Source organism: Eumetopias jubatus, unplaced genomic scaffold (genome assembly GCF_037043125.1).
Source record: "Eumetopias jubatus isolate StellerSeaLion01/CBP00866 unplaced genomic scaffold, mEumJub1_p1.0 scaffold_3, whole genome shotgun sequence".
Classification (NCBI taxonomy): domain Eukaryota; kingdom Metazoa; phylum Chordata; class Mammalia; order Carnivora; family Otariidae; genus Eumetopias; species Eumetopias jubatus.
In genome coordinates this window covers 93,439,509-93,465,139 of record NW_028274809.1, presented here as the reverse complement: position 1 = coordinate 93,465,139, position 25,631 = coordinate 93,439,509, and the positions used below count along the sequence as shown (strand labels likewise).

Genomic DNA, 25,631 nt, shown 5'->3' with positions numbered 1-25,631 from the left:
TTGCTATTCAAAACATCAATAAAATTGTCAAGAAGTTTCTCAGGAATTTTAAAACTAAGGAAAAATAATGTGATGTAATTATAGTGAATGAGTAAACATTTCAGTAACATCCTCATTTTCCTAGTTTCTTTGCTTTTACAGTGCCTGACATTTAGGCTCATACACTTTCTCTTCACCTTCACCAACTGGGTTCAGTACTAAAGAAGCTCACGTCTCTCTTAGAATCCTTATAGATCTTTATTTTTATCCCAAAATAAGCATTGAAAGTTAGCAGAAATGGCTATCTTTAGCTTATTTGGTTTAGCCTAGACATATGGTATTGTACAGATAACAGTCAAAGGGAGAGATTTGAAGGTAGCCGGGTATTTTTTTTTTAAACCTTATCTGTAGTCAGTGCTTTAAATTGTTAAGGCTTATGAATTGCACTTGTCACCTTTTCAGCTTATAATATGGATATTAAAAATGTCTTAGTGTATATGATAGAATATTGCTAGAGATAGGTAAATTTTATTAATATAAAAATATGCATATGTACAAGATACGCATTTATTTGGAAAATGGCCACTCAGTCATCACAACAGAAAAAAATTATGAGAATGTCACTTAGGCACATACTGCTGAATAAAAACATTTAAGATCGTCTACTGTTTTTAATTTGTATTATCTTCAGAGATGAAAAGAAACACCACCTCTTTTAATAGGGAAAAATTATTTTTGATAGAGTTTTTATCAGTAGTCATTTGGCACAACTTAAAATAGAAGTTATCCTTCAGAAGGCAGATCTGTATAGTGTATCATATTTGTTGATTTCATTCATTAAAGATTAATTCTCCATCCCAGAGTCAACTCTTATTCAAAACCTAATTAACTATATACATTTTCAAAATCTTTCCCTTCTTTGATTGTCTTATTATCCACTTTTAGCTATTATCCTTAAAGTCAGTGACATTTTCAGTCTCTGGGTAATAGAAAAGGAAATAAGATTGCAGGAGTGAAAACAGTTAAAAATAAATTATCAAATTTACTAAGTTTAGTGAAAATAAATTTTAAACTGATGCTAATATAAGTACTTAGATTATTTTTCATGCTATCTTTGTCCCTTGATATGAAAAAAAATGCAAAGTTGACTTTACATTATAGGAAGATGCTATGATTATGAGCTTAAAAATGGAACTCTGCAGTGAAACTTCACAATTGTTTCTCTTGATAGAGAATTTATCATTTTTGTTATCTCCTACACTATTCTTAATCTTTCTGTGTTCTTATAGATAAGGGGTTTCTGATATAAGAGGTTTTGGGCATTTGGCTGTGCTATGTTCTTTTTCCTGGGGGAAAATTATAATCTGTATATTCCTAAGTATTAATCTAAAAAGGTAAAATGTACATTACATAACCTTGTGCTTTGGGGAATGTGGGTAATGTGCTTTTTGTGGCTGTCTGTAGCTGGTGGTATTATAAACTTGCTTAAGTTGCATGCCTTCGCTATGACATCTCTGACAACTTATGTGATCAGTTTGCTGTATTAAACTTGTTCATGATGGGGAGGGGAAGCAAAATTATACAGTAAATCAAAAATACCCAATGCTTTTATGTGGTAACCGCATGTTATGCAATGTGAATTTTATTGTTACGTATTTAAAACCTGCGTTTTTATATGAGGTTTAAAAAATCCATATTTTTCATTACTCCTCCCCTAGGTTCTGAGTCTTCTGGTAGTGTAGGGTCATCTACGGGCTCTCTTTCTCACATCCAGCAGCCTCTTCCAGGTACAGCTCTCAGCCAGTCTTCTCATGGCGCACCTGTCGTCTATCCAACTGTCAGCACTCATAGCTCTCTTTCCTTTGATGGTGGCCTAAATGGGCAAGTCGCATCTCCTAGCACTAGCTTCTTTTTGCTTCCCTTGGAAGCGGCAGGCATACCACCTGGCAGTATTCTGATCAACCCACAAACAGGTTGGTATCCAGAAAAAGGTGTTTATTTCAGTTGAGATAGCAGGAGTTATTGAAAATTAAAGAATGTACTAAATGTATTATTTGTATATGTGTTGTCAGCTCTTTATTTTTCATGAGTAATTAGCATTTTCCCTAGAACTTTAATAAAACATTTCTGCTAGAAAATGTTCTAAGACATATTTATATCAAAAAAGTATTTTTCTCTTTGTAACATCCAGATGTCATCTTTTAGGCCAAATAATGCCTAACCATAATTGAAAAAAACAGTTCATTTCCTAGAAATAAGACAACCACCATTGAAAGAACTTTATTTGATTTAAAAAAATAAAAAATTATCCTGGGGAAAATAGTATACATTTCATGAAGAAGGAGAAAGTAAGCAGCTCTTATTCGTTATAGAATGAAGTAGAAAGAACCTATAAGTAATTGTTCTCCTGAATATGGTAATTGTTTTCTCCTGAGGAAAAGGTAAGGGACTTATTCTTATTCTTATTATTATTATTAGAAAAAGGAACTAGGTAGTCTTTATGAATTAATATTGAAGACACATATTCTTCCAGTTAGGTAATAATTCTCATTTATTAAGCATTTACTATGTGTCATGTAATGTGTTAGGTGCTTTAAATACATTATTTATAATCATAACAACCCTATTAGGTAGGTGAAATCTTCATTTACAGATAAGGAAACTGAACCTCAGAGACTCAGAAACTGTAATCATAATATGTTTCATTATGCATGCAGTATGAACAAATATGGAAAACATGATCTTTGAAAGATCACATGAAGTCTTGGTCTCTATTCACAGTATTATAGTCCAATAATTTTGTGAGATAATGAGAACAATCTTACAAATCATTTGATAACCTTCCTTAGAAATTCTCACACTTAACTGATGTGGTCACATCATATGGTAGTAGCTGGGCAAGGTAGGTACAGGTGAGAGTATCAGGGTCAGTGTGTGCTCCTGAACCTTTCCTTTTGTTCGTTGTAGAGAAGACCATGGCTTGGAACTCGTTACCTTCAGATTTCTTTGCATCTCTTTTTTAAGATAAAGTGTTGAGACTATTGTTTCTATTATAAGAATTGAGTAACTGACTATTCAGAAATTCAGTTTTTGCTTAATAACCATTATCTTCCTATCCTTCAGATTTATTATATTACTAAACTTCTTGTTTTCCTGAAGCAGGATATAAAATGACTTAATTTACTGTTTACTATTATTTTTCATTCAAAACATCTTAGTTAATGAGTTTTTGATAATATGAAAGGTTCAACTGAATAGGAAATGATAGAGTGAGCAACTGATCAACCTGAAATTGAATTGTAGTCTTAATGTGTCCAAAAGTGGTCTCTTTGCTTTTTGAGAACAGCATGGCAACACATCCAACTTTTTCCAGACAGTCCTCAAGTTACTTTTAAAACATGCCTCCACCCAAATCTTCTCCACCATTTTTTTCGTAATTATTTAACCATCAATAAATACCCAGTATGACTTGAATTTGAAGGAATTTGTCCTCTTGGTATCAGTGGACAGTATATTCTTCTCTCCCCACAATTATTTTATTTTATTATATGTCATAAGTTCCAAAAAAAATGGGGATGGGGATTTACCATGGAAGAAAGGATATTATGAAAACAGTTTTAAGAACTATTATTCAGTCAAATTTCTCTTTCTTCTGTATTCCTTCCATTCTACATGGATATATCATCGTGTATTTCACATAGTCCTTTTTCTTTTTGTTTTTTTGTTTTGTTTTTAAGATTTTATTTATTTATTTGACAGAGACAGTGAGAGAGGGAACACAAGCAGGGGAGTGGGAAAGGGAGAAGCAGGCTTCCCGCGGAGCAGGGAGCTCGATGTGGGACTCGATCCCAGGACGCCTGGGATCATGACCTGAGCCAAAGGCAGACGCTTAATGACTGAGCCACCCAGGCACCCCTGTTTTCTTTTTTTTTTTTAAATAATATACTATATAGGATAAGGAAAAATACAAATTTTTGTGAATTTATTTACATATGCATTGAAAAAAAAGTCTGGAAGAAGGTATCTAAATTGTTAACCATAAGATTATTTTCTTTTGATCTCTATTGGTTATTTTCCCACAATAAAAATATTACTTTCTATAATAAAAAAAAGTTGTTTAGAATGTATATATAGAAAAGAGAATAGAATTTATTTACTTAAGCACTTCAGATATCCCCCCGTAATTAGTAAGCAATAACAAAAAGCCACAAAATCAATACAAAAGTTTTCTCTCACCTATGAATCAAGCTCACTGGAATTAAAAAGAAATTATTTTAGAAGAAGTTATAAAATAAGGACTCTGCCATCGAGTCCATGATTTGAAATTTGAAGCTATCAACCATTTTTAATTTTCATCCAGTGTTAATATCACTAAAGTATACGCAGTGTGGTCTGTAAATTAGCTCTTTCTCACCACCTAATACAGGCTAATTAGTAATATTCCAGTATTCCAAATTCAAGAATTTTTTCTTAAAACTGAATTGTGTTACAGCACTACAGGACCACAGTCCTATACCTGAGTCCCTGGAGCAAGATGTTTCAGGATTTAGAGGTTTTCAAAAAACACTACATATTATTAAATAACTTCAGTAGATTTTGGAGCAGCACCCCTATAGTAAAACACTGCAGCATAGTTTTCAAATATTTACACTAAGTGAGAAAAATTTAAAGAGTATTAAAATAACCTCTTGCAAGGTCAGACTTTGTTTCCCCTGCTGAGTAAATCTTTTGGTTTTCAGAAACTTGGGTCTTGAGGATTGTGAATAAGGATTATAGACATGTGTTGTAAATTATTCATAGAATGACCTATGTTCGATCTCTATGGTTAAAGTATTTTTTTCCCTCCTCTTTTAATTTTTCAGGTCAGCCCTTCATAAACCCAGATGGAAGTCCAGTTGTGTATAATCCTCCTATGACTCAACAACCAGTTAGAACCCAAGTGCCTGGACCTCCACAGCCACCTTTGCCACCTCCACCACCTCAACAACAAGCAGCTAATCACATTTTCTCACAGGTGCACATATCCATGATTACATAATGCTAAGTTCATCCGCTTTTGCATATTTGGGATTAAACTCACTAATTATAATTACCCAATTATACCTAAGTATTTCTTAGAACTTTAATATTCTGTACCAGTGATGTCCCGTTCCCTGCTTGTAGGAAGAAAGGTTAACTTCACAGGATTTTCAGCTAATAAATATAGAGTGTATATTGGAAAGAAGGAAATTTTGTGTCTTATGAGCCTATGTGGTGAGTATGTTCTCCCTATTCTACAACAGCAAGAAATGGAGAAAAGGAATAAAAAAAAAAAAAAGACTATCCCACTGAGCAAAGTAAGTTCCTCTAAGGTTCAACAGATCAAGAAGATAGAAGAAACTGAGTTGAGTTGCTCAAGTTCTGGAGGTTACCCTCCATTCCACCTACCTTATGAAAGAGAGAGGCAAAAACACTCCAAATTAGAATTCACAGAAGCACTCTTAGTAGTGTCTTGAATTTGTATAAATGTTTAGAGTTTACACATACACTTTCACATTTTTCCCCTATAGATGTGTTATTCATCCTTGGGGAACCTGATTATACCAGTATAAATTATTTTATTTTATTCTATCTTTTAAAGGTTGTGTAACATCTCAAAGACAGTTTGTACAGTTAGTTGCACCTCTTTTTCCCCATAAGACGATCTAAATATTCCACTGGTGAGAACTTGCAGAATACTTTCTGATGATGTATGAAAGAAGTATGGTGGGAAACTTGAACTGGAGAAATTTCATTAGTTTTGCTCACAAGTTATATCGTTTGTATTGCAAGGGTGAAGAACATATGAGCAGTTTGATAAGATTATCAAATATTTTGAAAGTTTTGTAGGTAATTGTACCTCTGGCAATTAAAACTCCTAATAGGCAAGGCAGTTTATATAAAGTAGAAGGATTTCTAGGTTTCTGCTGTGCTTCTAAGACAGTACAAATACATGTAGAGGAAGTTGCCTAAACCTGTTTCCAAAGACTCCCATGTCTGCTTCGCAGCCCCATTTGATTACAAACTCCCAGGTACACGTTAGACTACGTAAAACTCCCTCCCTGGCCTTCTGTGCCTTGCGTTCATTCAGTTTGGTCCTGAAGTGTTTTTCCTTCATCGTGCTGTCATGTAATTGTCTTTGTAGTGCTCTGTATTTCACCAGGAGCTTTATAGGCCTGATTTGCATTTCATTCAATGGAAATAATGTTTGTCTGGCAGCTTCAAAAAAGTCTCAAGGGTTTATCTGTGGTTATATATTTCAGATTATTATCTCTTAGAAATAATTTTGTCTGATTCAGAGGTGAGACAATCCTAAATGAAGGTGTAGACAGCTTACTTTAGAAATAGAGCCTTAATGGACTGTAATTTGAAATCTTGGGATATGCGTCAAACTTCATGGTTGATTTTCCTGGTATTGCCTCAGGTGTTTCAGGTAATTCACCATCAGATACCAGGAGAGAGAACTGACGAACAAATGATATTCAGTAACCATTTTTTGCACTGAGATAATCCATCCATGAAGTTTCACATAACCAAACAAAATAATACTGTGATTTCCAAAGCCTTCAGATGGGCTACATGTCTTAAAATCAATCACTTCAAGTGGTTGTTGTTTTGCAGCCAGTTGCAATTTAAGTAGGGAAAGGAAGTGCGAAGGCTTTTTCTTTTCTGTGGTGTCACAATTTCACTTTGATCAAGCAGTGTTCTCGCCCACATTTGTCTCGTTACCACTTGACACTGTGAGATGCTAATTCATGCCGTTGGTGCTCGTAGGACCCCCCCTTTCTTTTATCCCCTAGCAGTCTAAAGCTCTTGTTTCATCTGACACTTACATGGTAGGTCAAGATGTCTGGAAGAAAGTTATGTCTTAATGGTTGTCTGACTTAATAACAGATCGAATAGCCTGTACTTTGGAAATTCTAGAGCCACAGTACCTCATTTAGTGTGGTATGTGCTGCCATCCATTAGGAAGCTTGCTAATTGCTAATTAGGAGGTTAGTGAGGGACCGGTGGCTCTATAGATCTTTCAGCTTTTACCTTTTGTAGTACTTTAACTTTAATTTTAGATTTTTTGTGGGATTCTGACCTAAGACTTTCACTTTTTAGAAACTCTTGCATTGATTTTGTGGTAGAAGTGCAACTCATCATTACACATCTTAGTTGTCAGAACAATTTCTCTGTATTTAGATTATTTCCTAGGCAATCTTATTCAGTTCATTTATTTTGCCTTTGTAAAGTATTCTTCTAGAAAATACTGTCCAGAGGGAGATTCATATATGTACATTTTAACCAAAAGTAAGAGTTTTCACTAGATAAAATTACCGGGGTTCCTCCAGTGTTTGCTTTACATGACTGTCTACAGGTCACTTAACTTATCTTAGCCTGATTGCCACCTGTAATGTGGATGACCAGAGTCTTTAAGCCAGTATGTCTATTACCCCTTCGGAATAAACTAGAAAATATAAATGCAAGACTGGGAAACTAAATCAGATGCCAGTGTTAGCCTGCGGATGATCAGCTGTACTCCTTAAGGTTTAGAAATGATGAAAACTTTTTTCATTTTTTTATAACACCTGTTTTTGATTGTCCCTGGGAAACATAAAACTTATTTTATTTTCCTGAAATGCAGGAGTATTTCATTACCAAAAAAAATTTCAAGTAACTAGTTTTTTAGCTCCTGGCATCTACTCTCTCGATAAAAATTTTTAGTTGCAAGAAAAATGTGTTTATCTTCCTTGTGTAAAAGAGAGAAGTTTGTGTGTGTGCCTGTGTGTGTGCGTGCCTGTGTGTGTGTGTGTGTGTGTGTGTGTGTGTGTGTGTGTGTGTGGTTCTTTAGGCTGTTATTCTTAATGGTACCCACAGTATATTTTTCTTTAAAAATTGCAAAAAATTCAGGCACTTTTGTCCTAAAAGAGTATTTAATCATGCCTTATCAAATAGAGAGGGTAATTGGCATACATGTTGTGTAAGTTTTTATTGTCTGATAATGAGTGAAGTTTTCTTTTATTATCTAGTGTCATAATGCTAAACAGAGCAACTCCTCCATCAAACGAGGAAGTAAGAATGAGTGGTTTTGCTTTTACTGACTTAACCTGGAGGTTTTGGTTAGATAATAGGATTTGAAGTATCTAAATTACCTGTTTCTGTGAATCTAATAGGGAAATATTTTTATGAAAAAATTACCTAATTGTATATTAAAGCTAGGTATTCTTTAAAAATTTTTACTATGCAGTTTCTTCATTTAGCATCATTTTTGTTTCCTATATCATTGTATAAGATGACTTTATAAATGTAGTTTAAGCTCTTGCCAAAAAAGTGTAACTTTCCATTTTATGCAACTCTTGTAACATTTTATTCTGACATTAACATTGTTTGCCAACCTGTTATTCCTTAGCCTGTTCGTCCTCTGCAGTCCTCTTCACAGCCTGTTCAGTACTCTACAGCCCCTTACCCATCCCCGCTCCTGCCAGTCTCACCCACCCAGCAATATTCCGTGGTACTATATCTCTATTCACCTCCTGCATTGTTTCTGTGGGCTGATGTGTGATGGATGCTCATGAATGTGATTAATGTGATATGATCTTCTGTGATTATTTAAAGTCTTGGACACATATATACTGAAAAAGTGTTTCTGACCTGTATTAGAAATAATTTAATCTCTACTGTTAAAATATTTGTTATATTTGCATATTACAGTGATTATATAAGTCCAAATCTTTTCCTGCCTTTTCATAATGAAATGATTTTCAGGTTGAGTATTCTAGTCCTAAGATAGTTTAGCTACTTTTCTCACTGAGGTCAGTGCTATCTTTGCAATCCTGGAGTGGCAGCTTTCATCTGGGTTTAAGGCTTTCTGTTCTTTCCCCAATACCTAGGTCCATTAGACTACATACCAGTTATTAGGGTGAATTGGACCTTACAGCTACTTAAGACATTATGTATATTTCCAAAGAAGATCCCTAGATATTTAATCTGTGACTGTAAAGAAATGATACCACCTTCAATCCAAAGTATGCCCCAAATTATACTTCTCAGTAAGAGCTTAGAAGCACCAGTGCCATATATTCTCTGTGTAACCTTCTCTAGTTACTAGTGACTTCTTTAAGTTAATAACCATGTAAAGTACTTCCTGCCTAGTGCCTAACATGAAATCAGTATTCAATAAGTTGTTACTTTCCTCCCTTAAAATGAGTCTCAGCCTAATATACTTTTCCCAGTGATGCTGTTATTTTTCCAGACTATATGGCATCACATTTTGACATTACTTTTCAAGTTAAAATGTAAGCTATTTCTTAAAGTCACTTGACACTTTTTAGAAACGTTTTTCTTTTATTGGGAGTGTTTTTGTTTTGAGCTGGCGGCAACCTTATTTAACAGCATCGGCTCTGAATGATTTTCAAAAATGACTTCCAGTCTGAAAAAATAAAATTTTGCCAGCATTGAGAAGATGGAAAGCATCATTAAGAATAGCATAATAGCCTCAAAAATGTTTTGAAACATGGTGGATAATTGGAATAAGAAAATGACCTTTTTTTTTTTGAGATGACTCTGATGGTGGTGTATAATTGAAATATTTGGCCAGATTACTATGTAATTACAGCTAATAAGTATATTTTGGTACATTTTTCCCTTTTGAAAGTATTCATTGAATTAGGCTAGTAGTGCTAGAGTATGTCCGAGTAGCATTGGGAAGAGTAAAACCACATATTTTCAGTTATTGAATCAGGTTCCCCTTTTCGATCCCTTGTCTCCTCTGTAGCCATAATGTACTTTGCAAAAACCAGCCGACTGTAGAAATTGCAGACACCTCAACTTTGAACTGACAACTCAATTGCCACAATTTTTTAAGTAACTTTTTCCAAAATTCTCCTCTTAACAAATTGTGATACATATTGTTGCGAATCTGTGTCTCTTTGGGAGCAAGGGGATGCCATTTTAACCCCATTTTTATCATTTCAGTGATATTGTCTAGACCAGTCAGAACTGGTCCTTATGCTGTTGAGTCAGAGAAAACATTTGTCAGATGGCATGTAAATCATAACCCGCTCGTGGCTGGACACCACTGCCTGCTCACCAAGTAGCAAAAGCAGTAGGAAACTATCATTTGGATTAAATTTGTGTTAACGTCTGACTTTAAGAAGAGACTGAAAAACACTAGGGAAGAATAGAATTTATGGCCACATTATTTTTGAGAGATTAGAAGACTGGGGTGGGTAGATTTTATATATTTTATTTCGTTTTTGCTAGTATTATTCAACAGGTATCCTAAGATATACAGAGGTCATAGAAGCAGAATCTTGCCTTTTAGGAAGAGAGGTAAAGAAAATAAATTAGTACCATGCCTTGCTAGTTACCTGGTCCTTGAGGTCCCTTCAGAAAATGTTAAGTGTATAATATAAATATGTCCAGTTTCACTTCCACATCCTAATGTGCCTTTAATCATTTAAATAAGTGTCTTTTCATTTTTATTGTGAAATACTGTTACACCCTACTCTTCTGCATGCTATGCACTCTACTAGATACACTTTCTAAGTAATTTGTAATGACAGCACTGTAATATTCCTACTTTCCTGCCTTAGAGTTCTAATTTTATTGAAGCTGTTCTATTAAGTCATATCTGTTGTAGATGTATGATATCCATAATGCATACTACTGCAAATCATCTTAAAATATATGAAGTGGGGGTTTTTCAATACGCTTGGTGATAAGCTTTTTGGTAAGTATGTATGGAAGGCTTACTGATTTCTGACTTTTCCCTTTTCCCTTTTTTAGCCGGACAACCTTGGGTCTCAGTTTAGCCACATGAGTCTTGCCCGCCAGCCATCTGCAGATGGTTCTGACCCTCATGCCACCATGTTCCACTCCACTGTTGTTCTTCAGTCCCCACAGCAGTCTGGTTATATCATGACGGCAGCCCCTCCACCACCACCGCCGCCGCCACCTCCCCCTCCTCCCCTGCCACCCGGGCAGCCAGTCCCTACTGCTGGCTATTCGGCCTCTGGCCATCCTGTCAGCCAGCCTGTGCTGCAGCAGCAGGGATATATTCAGCCCTCACCACAGGTACGGCGCTTTTTCATCTTTTCTCCCATGGAAACCTCTTCATTTAAGATCAGTTTAACCCTAACTAGAGAGCTTAATTTCACGTGGACAGAATTTGTGACAATGTATAAACAAAGCTGGTCATCATCTTCCCTTCTCTGGAGATTCTCAAATATATGCTAGACAACCACATGACTGGTAGACACTTCAGTTGGCTGGATGGTTAAAAATATGCGACCTTTGGGTTTCCTCTTGACTGATTTGTTTTAATTGGCTTAAGAGAAACACAATAAGGTAAATACAGTATAAAAATAAGATGATGTATTTCAGGAAGAAGTAGGTTAATTTAGGGAGAATTAATAACATCGTAATACTAATAAAGCTTTATTGTTATTTCTCTGCATTTACTTAGATATTCCTTAATTTTTCTCAACAGTATTTTGTAGTTTTCATTATATAAATATTGCATATATTTTATTAAATATATCTCTAAGTATGTAATGTTTTTAAATGCTTTGTGGGGCACCTGGGTACTCAGTTGGTTAACCGTCTGCCTTTAGCTCAGGTCATGCTCTCAGGGTCCTGGGTTTGAGCCCTGCATCAGGATCCCTGCTCAGCAAGGAATCTGCTTCTCTACCCTTCTCCCCTCCCCACCACTTGCACGTGCTCTCACTTTCTCTCAAATAAATAAAACCTTAAAAAAAAAAATACTTAGTATTCTAAAAGAGATTATTTTAAAATTTCATTTTCTATTCATCATTTGCTCATATGTAGAAATAAGGTTGATTTTTGTATATTGATCTTGTATCCTGTAGACTTTCTAAATTTAATTATTCTAGTACTTTTTTCATAGACTGCTTAGGATTTTCCAATACATATGCCTTTTATTGAATTACTTGCCTTATTGAATTACTTATGAGCACTAATGTTGAATATACACACAACAGGAAGAAGTAAAATCCCTAGAATTCATTTATTAACTTAAAGCTAAATTTTGAAAGTACATATTCTTCCTTGTTTCCAGTCTTAGGAAAAGCATTTGGTCTTTCATCATTAACTCTGATATTATCTGGAATTTTTTGCCCTCTATTATGCCCTCTATTATGTTGAGAAAATTCTCTTAGTTTGGTGAGAGTCTTTACCATGAATTGAGTATTAAATCTTGTGAAATTTCCTTTTCTGCATCTGTTGAGATGATCATGTGATTTTTCCCTTTTGTTCTATTTATACAGCGAATTACTGTGATTTTTGAATGTTAAGTTAATCCTTTCATTTTGAGAGCACACTCCCACTTAGTCATGATAGAATATCTTTTTATGTATTACTGGATTCATTTTGCTTATATTTTCTTAATGATTTTTGCATGCATGTTCATAATGGTTATTGGTCTGTAGTTTGTGTGTAATGTCTTTTTCAGGTTGTAGTATCAAGATGGCAGTGATACTGGTTTCAAAATGAATTGGATATTGTTGCCTCCTTCATTTCCTAAAACAGTTGGTGTAGGATTCTTCTTAACATCCTTCTTAAATATTTGCTAGAATTCACTAATGCATCTGGACTTGGAGTTTTTTTGTAGTGAAGATTTTAAAATTACAAAGTCAATTTTTTGGTGGATATAGAGCTAATCCAATTTCCTGTTCCTTTTTGGATTGAATATTATAGATTGTATCAATTTAATTGTCAAATTTATTGGCAAACGGTCAGTCATGATATCCCCTTATTATAATTTTAGTATTTTAAGGATCTATAGTGGTGTGGCACCTGGGTGGCTCAGTCGTTAATTGTCTGCCTTCAGCTCAGGTCATGATCCCAGGGTCCTGGGATCGATCCCTACATCGGGCTCCCTGCTCCGCAGGAAGCCTGCTTCTCCCTCTCCCACTCCCCCTGCTTGTGTTCCCTCTCTCGCTGTGTCTCTCTGTCAAATAAATAAACAAAACCTAAAAAAAAAAAAGATCTATAGTGGTATCACCTCTGTAATTCTTAATGTTGATAGTTTCACTCCTCTCTTCTTTTTGCTTTATTTACTCAAAAGATTTATCAATTCCATTGATGTTTTTTAAAAACCAACAGGATTTCATTAATTTTATTATTCATTTTCTATTTGAACGATTTCTGCTTTTACCATTGTTTTCTTCTTTTCTGCTTATTTTGGGTTTCATTTGCTCCTTTGTGTCTGGCTTCTTAAGGTAGAAGCATAAATCATTGATTTTTAGATTGTTCTTCCTTTCTAACATAAATTTTTTAATGCTATAAATTTCCCTCTAAGCACCATTTTAGCTGCAACCCACAAAACTGGATGTGTTGTGTTTTTGTTATCATTTTGTTCAAAATGTTTTCTCTTTTTTGTATGTGTATGACTTTTTTGACAGGTGATTTATTTAGAAGTGTGTTATTTAATTTCCAAATACTTGGGGCTTTCTAAATACCTTATTATTACTGATTTCTATTCTAATTTCATGTGATCAGAGAATCTAAGATTTCATTGTTTATTGGAATCTCTTGTTATTTTATATACCAGTATGTAGTCTTTTGGGGGAAGATCATGTGCACTTGAAAAGAATTTGTATTCTAGGGATGCCTGGGTGTCTCAGTCGGTTAAGCGTCTGCCTTCGGCTCAGGTCATGATCCCAGGGTCCTGGGATTGAACCCCGCGTTGGGCTCCCTGCTCAGCGAGAGCCTGCTTCTCCCTCTCCCTCTGCCTGCCGCTCTGCCTGCTTGTGCTCTCTGTCTCTCTGTCAAATAAATAAATCAAATCTTAAAAAAAAAGAGAAGAATTTGTATTTTATCATTTCAGTGTTTTGTGATTTCTTTTGGTTTTGTTTTGAGATAAAGTTCACATAACATAAAATTAACCATTTCAAAGTGAGCAATTCAGTGACATTTAGTACATACAGAATGTTTTCCAACAATCACCTCTCTCTAGTTCCAAAACATTTTATTTTTATCACCCCAAAAGAAAACTCTACTCATTAAGTAGTTACTACCTATTCGCCCCAGCCCCCAGCCCCTGGCATCCACCAGTCTGCTTTCTGTCTCCAAGGATTTGCCTGTTTTGGATACTTCATATTAATGGACTCATGCAATATTGTTACCTTTTGTGTCTGGCTTCTTTAGCTTAACATATTTGATGGTTAATCCCCGTTGTAGCATGTATCAGTACCTCGTTCCTTCTTTTGTCTGAATAATATACCATTGTTTGTTTGTTTTTATTTGACACAGAAAGACACACCAAGAGAGGGAACACAAGCAGGGGGAGTGGGAGAGGGAGAAGCAGGCTTCCCGCTGAGCAGGAAGCCCGATGTGGGACTCGATCCCAGGATCCTGGGATCATGACCTGAGCCGAAGGCAGATGCTTAACGACTGAGCCACCCAGGCGCCCTGAATAATATACCACTGTATGAATATACCACCATTTGTTCATTCTACCTTTTGCCCATTGTAAACAGTGCTGTTATGAACATGTAGGTACATGTTTTTATTCAGATATCCACTTTCATTTATTTGGATATATACCTGGGAATAAAATTGCTGAATTATATGGTATATCTGTGTTTAACTTTTTGAGAAATCGCCAGCCTGTTTTCCACAGTGTCATTTTATATTCCCATCTGCAATGTATAGAGGTTCCAGTTTCTCCACATTTTGACAAAGTAACACTTATTATTTACCTTTATAAAAGTTGTTATTATTATCTCAGCTATCCTGGTGATGTGAAGTGTGTATTTCCTTGTGGTTTTGACTTGTATTTCCCTAATGATTGGTGGTGGTGATCATCTGTTCATGTACTTGTTGGCTGTTGTCTGTCTTCTTTGGAGAACTGTTTCTTTTAAGTCCTTTGCCAATTTTTCAGGAGATTGTCTTTTTGTTGTTTAGTTGTAAGAGGTCTTTATATATACTGTATACTAGACCCTCATCAGGAGTGTGATTTGCAAATATGTTCACCTGTTCTCTTGTCTTTTGACTTTTTGATAATGTCCTTAAATGTACAAAAATTTAACTTCGATAAAATCCATTTTATCTCTTTTCATTTTACTGCTCATTGCTTTTCTAGTCATAACTAAGAATCCATTGCCAAATCCACAGTCATGAAGATTTTATCCTTATGTTCTCTTTTAAGAGTTTTGTGGTCTTTAGCTCCAAAATTAGATCTTTTATCCATTTTGAGTTAATTTTTGCATATGATAATGAGGCATAAGGGTCCAATGTCATTCTTTTGCATGTGTGTATCTATCTGTTCTGGCATCATTTGTTGAAGCATGCTTTTCCCACTGAATGATTTTGGTACCCTTGTCAAATATCAGTTGACCATAAATATAAGAGTTTATTTCTGGACTCTCAGTTTATGCTATTCTCTATGTTTCCACTCTTATGCCAATACTACACTATTATATTACTATATCTTTGTGGTAAGTTTTTAAAGTCAGGGATTGTGAGTCTTCCAACTGTTCTTTTTCAAGATTGCTTTGACTACTTGCCTATATGGCTTACGATTCCATGTAAATTTGATGGTTGGCTTTTCCATTTCTGCAAAAGAGGCCATTAAAATTTTGATAGAGATTGCATTGAGTATGTGGATTGCTTTGGATATTACTACATCTTAATATTAAATCTTCCAGTCTTAATGAACATGGGATGTCTTTCCATTTACTTAGGTCATCTTTAATTTCTTTCATATTTTACTGTTTCTTGCATTTAGTATTCTCTAAGTATTAGTTGAGCCGATGTTGTTGATTCGTGTCTTTCCAGTCTTTTATCCAGTTCTACCAATAAGTGATAGTGGATTTGTCTATTTCTCCCTTAAATTCTGCCAGTTTTTTAATAATATTGAAACCTATATTAAGCAATTTATATTTATCATTTCTACCTGATATATTGACTCCTATCATTATGAAATGTTTTTCTCTCTCTCTCTAGTACTGTTTCTTGTCTTAAAACCTATTTTATCTGACTTCAATATAGTGACTTCAGCATTCTTTTGATGAGCATTTAAGTGGTATGCCTTTTCTATCCTCTAATTTGTGACCTTAATATTTAAAGTCTGTCTTTTGCATATAGTTATATAGTTCATCTTTGCTGTTCTATTAGTCTCATTGGAATGTCTAGTCCTCTTAGCTTTAATAGGTCTGTTGACATGGTTAGAGGTAGGTATGCCACATTGCTATTTGTTTTCCATTTGTTCTATTTTATTCCTATATGCCTCCTATCCTGCCTTTTGTATTATTTGAACTCCTTTAGTGTTCTAATTTATTTTTTCTTTGGCCTTTTTACTACAGTCCTTTAAATCTCATGTTTGTATAGTTTCTTTAGACATATGATCTGTATCTTTAGGTTATTACTATCTATTTCAAGTTCATATGAAACTGCAAGTAAAATATAGTAGTCACATTGACAGTATAATTTTATTTACCCTCAGTTGTTTGTGCTGTTGTCATATACATTGCATGTGTATACATTATAAATAAAATATATATTGGTTACCATTTTTGCCTTAAACAATGATGTCTTTTTTTTAATTAAGTGGGAGAAAAGTGTATACTCTTATTTATACGCATACTGAAAAGTATAATAATAGATTAAGATCTGAAATTAGGTCATACCAATTGCTTGCTGATACCTCCAGGAACAATTAAGGGATCACAAATGTATTGCATCTAATGGTTCAAAAACAGAAGAATGTTAACAGTAAATTTAGGAGATTCTTGGCTTATAACTGATCTAGAAATTCTGTATTCAGCTGGTTTGCAGATGAAATAGACACTCTTTAAGATGTCTACAGATGTCTCCTCTTTTAGAAGTAACCCAATTGGAAGAGCATAACCTGAAAGAGCTTATGAAGCTAATAAAGTTAATTTACCACAAACTTCTACATCACTGAATTAATTGTTTATTCCTCATTCCAAAATAGGTCAGATTACTTTAAGAGAAATGCACAACTGATATAAATAGCTCCGGAAGGAAATAGAATTAAGCTAGTCTTACTGGGTTTTTCCCCAGCTTTATTAAGATATAATTGACAAATAAGATTTGTATTGGCCTTTTAATTTACATTAGAAGTATGAGAAAAAGAATGGAACCAACGCAACTGTGTATTAGTGTGAGAATAGATAAACTGGCTGTTTATACAATGACTGCAGTTCAGCATTCAGATTGAATGAGCATGAGTGTACATGTTTCAACCAAGATAAGTCTAGAAAAAGAATGTTAATTGCAAAATAAGTTGCATGGAGTTTTATGTAGTAGAGTACCATAAATGTAAATTTTTTAAACCCTCAACAGTTTTCTTTACGGATAACATATGTATAGTAACAGTTTAAAAACATTTATAGGAATCATATATACCAACCTATTATAGGATAATGATTTTTCTGTTGAACATAGGGCAAAAGAATGTTGGAGTGAGCCCTTAGCTATTTCAGTAGTGTTTGGTTTTATAAAAGAGGGAGAAAAATCTGAAACAATTATGCCCCAAAACTTTAAACCTATTAAATCTAACTGATGGGCATATTTGTAGGTGTCTTCTGTTACATATACTGCATGCTTGAAATTTTTTAAAAAATTTTCAGTTAAACTTAAAGCTAAGAAAATTTTTTTCAGATGGTATTAAGAAGTATTACTCATAGCACTCTGTTGTTCCTCAGAGAAGACATTTCTGTTGCAAGTGAAATGGACTTTTTTTCTTTCAATACTTACCCTAGATGCCAGCCTGTTACTGTGCTCCAGGCCACTATCACTCCAGTCAACCTCAGTACCGTCCAGTCCCTTCTGTCCATTACAATTCACATCTAAACCAACCACTGCCACAGCCTACACAGCAGACAGGTGAGTAATACTGCTGAGGCTATGATCTCTTAGCTATGGATATTGCTTTTTTCATTCTGCTTTATTTCAGTCTTACCATTAAGATATTGCCACACTCTGCCTGTCAGGGGTCTCAGATATGATTCATATGAATATACAAACCACTGAGTTTGAAAGAGTGTGCAAATCTTAGCACCTGCCAGAAAATAACTCTGCCAGGTTTATATGGTAAAGTGTTTAGAGCCATAATGAGAAGACTGTACCAGGCAAAGCAGAGTGGTGAGCAGCTGCATGTTGCTCCCTGCCATTGTAGTAAAGCCTCCTTTGGGGACCAATAATCCACCTCTGTTAACAACAAAAGAGAGATGAGGCAAGCTAAGATGTCTCCTTAACAACTAACTAGAAGCAAGGACCCAAGTGACCCAACTTTTAGAATTTAGCCTGGTGAAGATGTTTTGATGTCTTGGTCTCAGTATGCTTTTAAAAGGAATGATGTCCTTAAATATCTTTTTTGTGTTTTATTTTTCAGTTTGCTGGTTGTATAGTGAAAGGTATTTTTAAACCAAATGCAATCTAATACTAGGCATATCTCATATGTTAAAACTCAAAAGATTCTTTTCCTTTTGCCCCTCTTAAATTTTCTTTAAGGTTTCAGTGAAAACTGCTGTGACCTCAGCGGAAAAAACGATCTTGACTGAATTCATTTCTTTCTGTGCTTCCCACCTAGATTTGTATTTCTGCCCTAGATGTGTAATAAGGTACTTTTCAGCCTTCCATAACTCTAGCGGTTGAAGCGGAATGTTTATTGGTATCTTTGAGGCCTTTTTAGCTGGTTGTCACTGTTGGAGGCGCTCACACTATATCAGCATGACTCACTGAGGCCACAAAACCCTCCACTTAGGCAGTTTCTTGCTCTTGATATTATGTGCAAGTCTTAAGGGGAGGCGCAGTTTTAGGAAAAAGATGCCTGCACCAGGCAATCTGAAGAGAAGTATTCTTGCTTCTCCCCACTTTTGCAGTCTTCGGTGATCATTGTGATTCACCAACTTCCTTAACCAGAGAGGATTCTTACTTATCACCCCAGTAGGGGAACTTTCAGGTTCTTAATCCATTGTTCCTAGGAGTCATCTTACACTTAGTATAAGGTCTTCCCTTTTTTGTGGCCAGTGTTCTTCCAAAGGATATTGAGTACAAACATTGTTCATTTTAGCCAACTTAGAATTTGTCTTCTGTCTTAATTGTGACTCCCTTTAGTTCAAGTTTTCCTGAAGTTTGATAATACAGTCCACTTCAAATAATATAAATTAGTACATGCTCCAGTTTTGAAAGTCATCAAAAGTTCTTTATATGGGAATATTCCTTGTGACACTGTTCATTCATTAGCTTTAAACACATTGTTGTTTTATTCTAATAATTATTTTCTGAGTTTTCCTGGGCCACAGTGACTGATGTTTCATATTGTTTTGTCTTGATTTTTTTTTCTTTCAAAATTATAATACAGACTATAGTTAATGTCATTTAACAAAAAAGAAATTTACCTTTACTCTCCCAATTCAAATATCTTCTGTGTGACTAATTAACTTAGTTTATTAGTACAGCCAGTTGAGGCAAGCAGAGATCCTTTGCTCTATATTTGTGTGAGCTTATTAGTTTCGTTCTTTTCCATCGCTAAACTTTTATTCCTCTGCATTGTCAAACTGCCTACAGAATGAAAACTTTAAATCACAGGCCGGACCAGTGTGCTTTTACAAATGCATCTCAGCAAAAATATTCCCACGTAGTGGAAAACAACTGAATATGCCACTCCTCCCAGTTGAAGGCCAAAATATCTATGTTGTAGGTAGTAGGTGTTTTTATCATCAGTGATACTTTAATTGTGGATTTTTTCTAATGCTAATTATGGTGAGAAGGAAGGAAATGAAAATAAGTTAGATTGCATCCATATAGTACAGGCACAGAAAAAAGTATGTCTGAATAATTTTTGACATTATGTTTGACTCTTAAAGTCATTGCAATATAACTTGTTATATAGAATTTGTCCTTCCAGTTATTTTATGTACTGTCCTCTCAGTTTACAGGCGTAAGTTAGTTGAATATCATTCAGTGTGAAGAAAAAAAAGAGAAATTAATCCTCAAAGCATCCTTATCTGAAAGGGAAAGGAATGTTATGTTAATAAGTACAATAGCAAATTCCTCTTTAAAGAAAAGTTCAGTAGTGCCAGTGGCAAGTATTGTGTTGGTAATTTTAACCTTTTAATGGAATTAGGATTTTAACTACTAAAAAAGTTATAATCTAAAAATTTGTAGTTAGCTGATGGTTATTTTTTATGTTAAAGCATATAGAAAAGTGTGCATTTATGTTTGTGTGTATATCCTAATAGAAAAGTAAAATGCAGTGGGAAATGGACAAGGCAATTTTTTCTGATTTTTTTAACAGATTTATAGCAATTTCTCCTTCCTTAATTTACATTTTGATATGTACACATCATACTTTCTGGATTTCATTTTTTTATTCTTTTCTTTATATTTCCCTATATACATTCCACCATCCCGGTCTGATTAAAATTAGAAATAATTTGTTAATGTCTCTTACATTTTTGTTTCTTGTCAAACAACACTTAGTGAAGAAACATATTTTCTTTTATTACATAAAAGGGTAAAACTAATTATTCAACCAAATAATGAAAACAATAGATTTGGAACAGTTCTTCACTGGGGCACAAATAAATAATTTTTAAATGTTTATATATGTATTTAAAGAAATTGTCCCCTAACTTAACAAATCCAATTGAATTAAGTGGTTTTTGGGGTTTTGGGGGTTTTGTTTTTTGGGGTTTTTTGTTTGTTTTTACCTGTTGAATTAAGTATTCTTAAACCAGGGGATATGGCAAGAGAAATAAAAGATTTTCTGTTATTTTCCCTTTTGGCGGCAGGAAGAAGGTTGGGGAGATATCTCAAGGATAAAATGCTTTGGTCTTCTATCCTACATGCGTGTCAGAGGTCCACAATAGTTATTGATCCCCTTAACAACAAACCTCTCATCTCTTACGGGACTTGAATTGAAAACAGTGCTAACCCTGTTGCTGAGGAATGAATATATATATCTTGTGTTATGAATATGAAACTGTCATGGTCATTCAAAACAAGGTTAAGTCAACCCTAGTCAACAGAAGCAGAAGAAATTCTGGCTACATGAGGATTTTCAGACAATGGAATGTATAGTGTGAAGGAAAACAGGAGTAAAATCCTGACAGCCCTTTTTCATTTTTAACTGGTATTAGATCTATCACTTAAAGCTTCTGGGTTTCAATTTACTTGCTTCCAAAGTAAGGGAGCTTTACTGTATTGTCTGTTGAAGCCTCTGTGTACTCTAAAATTCCATGATTCTGGTTTCTATCTTATCTGAGACCTTTTTAGTTCAGAAAGGTGAAATATTGGAAGACTGGTTTGCAATAGCTTAATGACTTACTGTCAATAACTGGAGTTACACAAACAACTATTTCAAAAGATATGGTTATTTGCCATTTACAATATAAGGATTTATTATCTTAACCCTTTATCATAAAGTTTACAGCTTGAATACTATAAAGTATACTACATATAAGGAGCTTGATATAAAAAAAACGTTCCTGCACATAGTACTTATAGCAAAGATTTTGGGTTTATGCGGCCCTGGCTGTTTTCTGTGTAGCTGCTTTCATTCTTATGACTCTTTTTTGAAAGGTTTGCAGCTTTACCATATGTTTAATATTTTGCAATAATTGGCCTTGTTCCTGAGCTGTTGGATTCGGGGCCGTAGCACTGTCTGAGAGGTTTACATTTCTCACAGTGAACCGGTCTCTTTTTCAGCTGCTTCCTGGCTTCTTTTTACTCAGGTTTCCACTGCTTTTTTTCTTTCTTTTTTTTTTAATGCTGTATTAAGGTGTTAATATTTGCTTATATTTTCCATATAATGCCTTTTAATCATGCATCATACTCAGAAATAGGGATTTGAATTTAAATGACAACCTTGTCTTAATATAATTTACCTTTTAAAAATTTGTGAAAGCTCTTGCTTTAATTTCTTTTCCAAAGCAGATTTGAATGACAGATTCAGTTTAGTTTATAGCTTTTCTTAAAAATCTAATGTCTAAGCATGTCAAACTCATTAGCAAAAGTCTATTGCTACATAACTTTTAAGGAATATTAGTGTGCATTAATGCATGCCATCTAATGGACCTAAGACACCTAAAAGCATCTGAAACTACTTTGGCTCTGACCAAGGATATAATTCAATTTTTTTCCCCCAAACTGTGATATTTTATGCATGTGGAAAGCAAAATGACTCTGTAAAATGAAATGTCATTTTAGTTTTGCCGCCAGTTGATAAATGCAAAGAATATCAATGCATTATATCATCAGTGTTAGCTTTTCAGGTAACTCAAACTATGTGGTTCCAATTAAGCTTCGTTACCAGCAGACTATAGTAGGTTCCCGATGAACCACACCATAGAAGGAACATTTTAGGATAAACAATCTGTAACATGTGGAGAATATTGGCAGCATTACAGAACACAAATTTAAAGCTGACTTGGTATAAAGGGCAAGCAAGGAAGAAATTGACATATTGGGTAAGCATCAGAGGGATGATATTAACAGGAGACTTAGCTATGTTAAATAGGGACTTCGGTACAAAGTTTCTTTACTGGCATCTTTTGACTGGAGGAATTTTGTAATGATGTTGCTTCGGGATGGCCCTGGTTATCCTTGTTTTTTTCATTGATTCTCTGAGCTTTTCTGAGTATTGTGTAACCAGCACAGATTCAGACATTATGTAATACCTACAAATCCACCTATTTCCCTTTTCCCTTCTCCATTAACCTGCCGACACTGAAACCTGGAGCCAAAAGTATCTGGTAAGTACCCACAGATTTCCTTGAGCTCTACAGACTCTTCCATAGGGTCATCATTTAAAAAGCCATGAGTTATAACCTCTACGTGGCTGTTTTTATTAGATTCGTTTTTTTTGTGTTTGTGTTTATGTTTATTTCAGGCACAGAAATAGTGGAGCAGAAGGTGATAACAGGAGAAAGAATAGTGAAGGTGTGCTGTTGTTCATGTCTTCTTCTAAATTCACCAAAGAGGCTATCCTTAGTTGAACTTGCCTGCTCACTAAAAATGTGCTGCAGGTGTGTAAGACAGACCAGGATTACAAACTTGAGGTTTTGGAAACAGTTCATCTAAATTGCATTGTAGATACCTAGTTACATATAAACTTAGAGTTGGCAGAACTGGCTTATCAAAAACAAAAACAAAAACAGAAACAAATCTCCCCTCATAGTGCTTCTGCTCTACAAGTTTAGTCTTGAAAAACTTAAATGAAATCACCTTAGATTTAGGGCTGTTCTGACAAAACAGTTCTTCAGTTCTTTTTATTATCTTTCTTATATCTAATTCATATTACTAAGAATGCTTTCCTTTAACACAAATGCTGTTCAGGTCACCTGCATAAAGTAAAACTAGCCTGTTAAAGCCTGTGCAATACTTTTCTGCTGAGCACTGTGTTTCCTTCTTGCTCTCTTCTCTGTTGAAGTGAAAGAGAGTTAAAAATAGAATATTCTTTGGAGCCCTCCAGGGAAGTGCCTAAGCCATCAATTTATATTGTCCTAGTTCTCTTTGCTTGCAGAATTGATTGTACTCTTCTCTGAAAGTGCTGGAAGAAATGGGGTAATATTGCAGCAGTGCAGTCCTTTAACAAAGGAGAATGAGATTGTTAAGTAACACCTATGTTGAGGTCTGGAGGTTTTTATTCTGTTGTTTGGTATCACTTTTATTGGCATTGCTTACTTTACAAAATACATGTTTTCCCACAATATTGACACAAATTTCTACAGATGATATAGATCCTATTTTCCTCTGACTTCCGGGTTAAATCTAGATAGATCAAAGGAATGATTTGTGTTTTTTTTAATTTCTGATATACTGAAACACTTACTATTAAAGGAAGAATAATGTAGGTGTAGCCAAGTTGGTGATATATTGCATGTTAGAATACTGGAAATGCTCTTAGAATTTTTTTTTCTTCTTCCAAGTTTTTATTTAAATTCCAGCTAGTTAACACAGAGTGCAATATTAGCTTCAGGAGTAGAATTTAGTGATTCATCACTTACATACAACACCTGGTGCTCACAAGTGCCCTCCTTAATACCCATCACCTATTTTTTTTTTTTAAGTTTATTTGTCTAAGTCATCTCTACACCCAACCTGGAACTGGAACTTACAACCCCGAGACCAAGAGTCACATGCTCTTCTGACTGAGCCAGCCAGGTGCCTCTACCCAATCACCTATTTAACCCATCTCCCTGTCCACCTCCCCTCCAGCAACCTAATGGTACTTTTCATTCTCTAGGAATCTACTTCCTCTTTCCAAGTCTTCAACTTTCTCCCTCTTTTCTAGATCACTCTATTTTATTTTACTCATACTTGGCAGTCTTAAAACTATACCATCTAAACTATCAGAACTATGTCCCTTCCCTTCCTTTTAGACTGAATAATTAGATAATGAACTTGAACCACAGTGCCACTTCTCTACTCAGTGCCACTCTGTAACAGTTGATGCTCAGCAGCCTGAGATTCCTTTGCTTAAACACAGGTTCAGAGGAATTTGTGAGTAACTTGAACAGTTCTTTTAAATGTAAATTTTATTTACCAAATGTGCATAAAGTGAGGCATACTTGTGATTAGATGATCCTTTATATTGTGTTGCTAATAAATTATTAATGACTTTGTCTTGCATAGACAGTGGTAAAGTTATCTTTAATTTGATTAGTAGAATGATGTGGTGGATTTTTCTGTTTTTAGTGCTTTCAAACTGAGTATTTCTAGTTTTCCCTGTGGTTATAGTAACTTTAACCAACATAATTCCCATGGTCTTACGTCACCCCAAAAATGTCGATTAATCTTTTTTCCAACTTTTTTTTTATTTTTATTTGAGTAATCTCTACACCCACAATGGGGCTCGAACTCACAACCCCAAGAACAAGAGTCACACATTCTTCTGACTGAGCCAGCCAGGCGCCCCAGTCTTTTTGCAACTTTTAATATCCTGCTCTTTAGAGAATATACTCCAAAATTAGATACTTTTGGGGTGCCTGGGTGGCTTAGTAGGTTAAGCATCTGCCTTCGGCTCAGGTCATGATCCCAGAGTCCTGGGATCGAGTCCCACATCAGGCTCCCAGCTCAGCAGGGAGTCTCCTTCTCCCTCTCCCTCTGCCTGCCATTCTCCCTGCTTGTGCGCACTCTCTCTCTCTCTCTCTCTGACCAATAAAATCTTTTTTAAAAATTACAACTTTTCAACTAGTTACTAGGTTGTGGGTTTTTTGTTGTCATTATTGGAATGAGTGGTTTGGCATCTCTTTGTGACTTCTAGAAAAATGTTCAGGCACCTGTCCAAATTACCCTAGAATTTACCTCCTAAGGTGCTAGTCATACAGAGTATCAAATGTTAAATGATACTTTTTTTCAGCCATGATAGGCTTAGAAAGAGTCCTTAAGCCCTGGCAGCTTCCTGCCCAATGGGGTTCATACCTGGTGAGTTTTCCTGCCTCAAATATAAATGTGAATGTAAAGCTACTCTGTATTGAAAAAAAATCATTGCTTCACAAGAACTTAAGACTTAACCCATGATACAGAACATTACCCTTTGTACACAGGCATCCAGGTTAAAGCTAGCTTTGCCCCACCAGGTAGAGTCTGATTTCTTGGCAAAACAAGTCAACTTTGCAGAGAAGAGATCCAGATAATGAAAATTCTGTTAA

General features: G+C 35.0%; 1 protein-coding gene across 7 annotated transcripts in view; it reads left to right on the top strand.

Annotated features, from left to right (window-relative positions):
• R3HDM1 (R3H domain containing 1) overlaps positions 1-25,631 on the top strand; it is a 131,123-nt gene that overhangs the window by 39,422 nt on the left and 66,070 nt on the right. For 5 of the 7 annotated variants that reach the window (XM_028101266.2, XM_028101263.2, XM_028101264.2 and 2 more), the window contains 4 exons: positions 1,698-1,952; positions 4,842-4,993; positions 10,771-11,058; positions 17,733-17,856. In XM_028101266.2, coding sequence (XP_027957067.1) covers positions 1,698-1,952; positions 4,842-4,993; positions 10,771-11,058; positions 17,733-17,856 — 819 coding nt within the window. The remainder of the gene's footprint in view (positions 1-1,697; positions 1,953-4,841; positions 4,994-10,770; positions 11,059-17,732; positions 17,857-25,631) is intronic. The other 2 variants (XM_028101268.2, XM_028101267.2) reach the window with 1 other exon arrangement.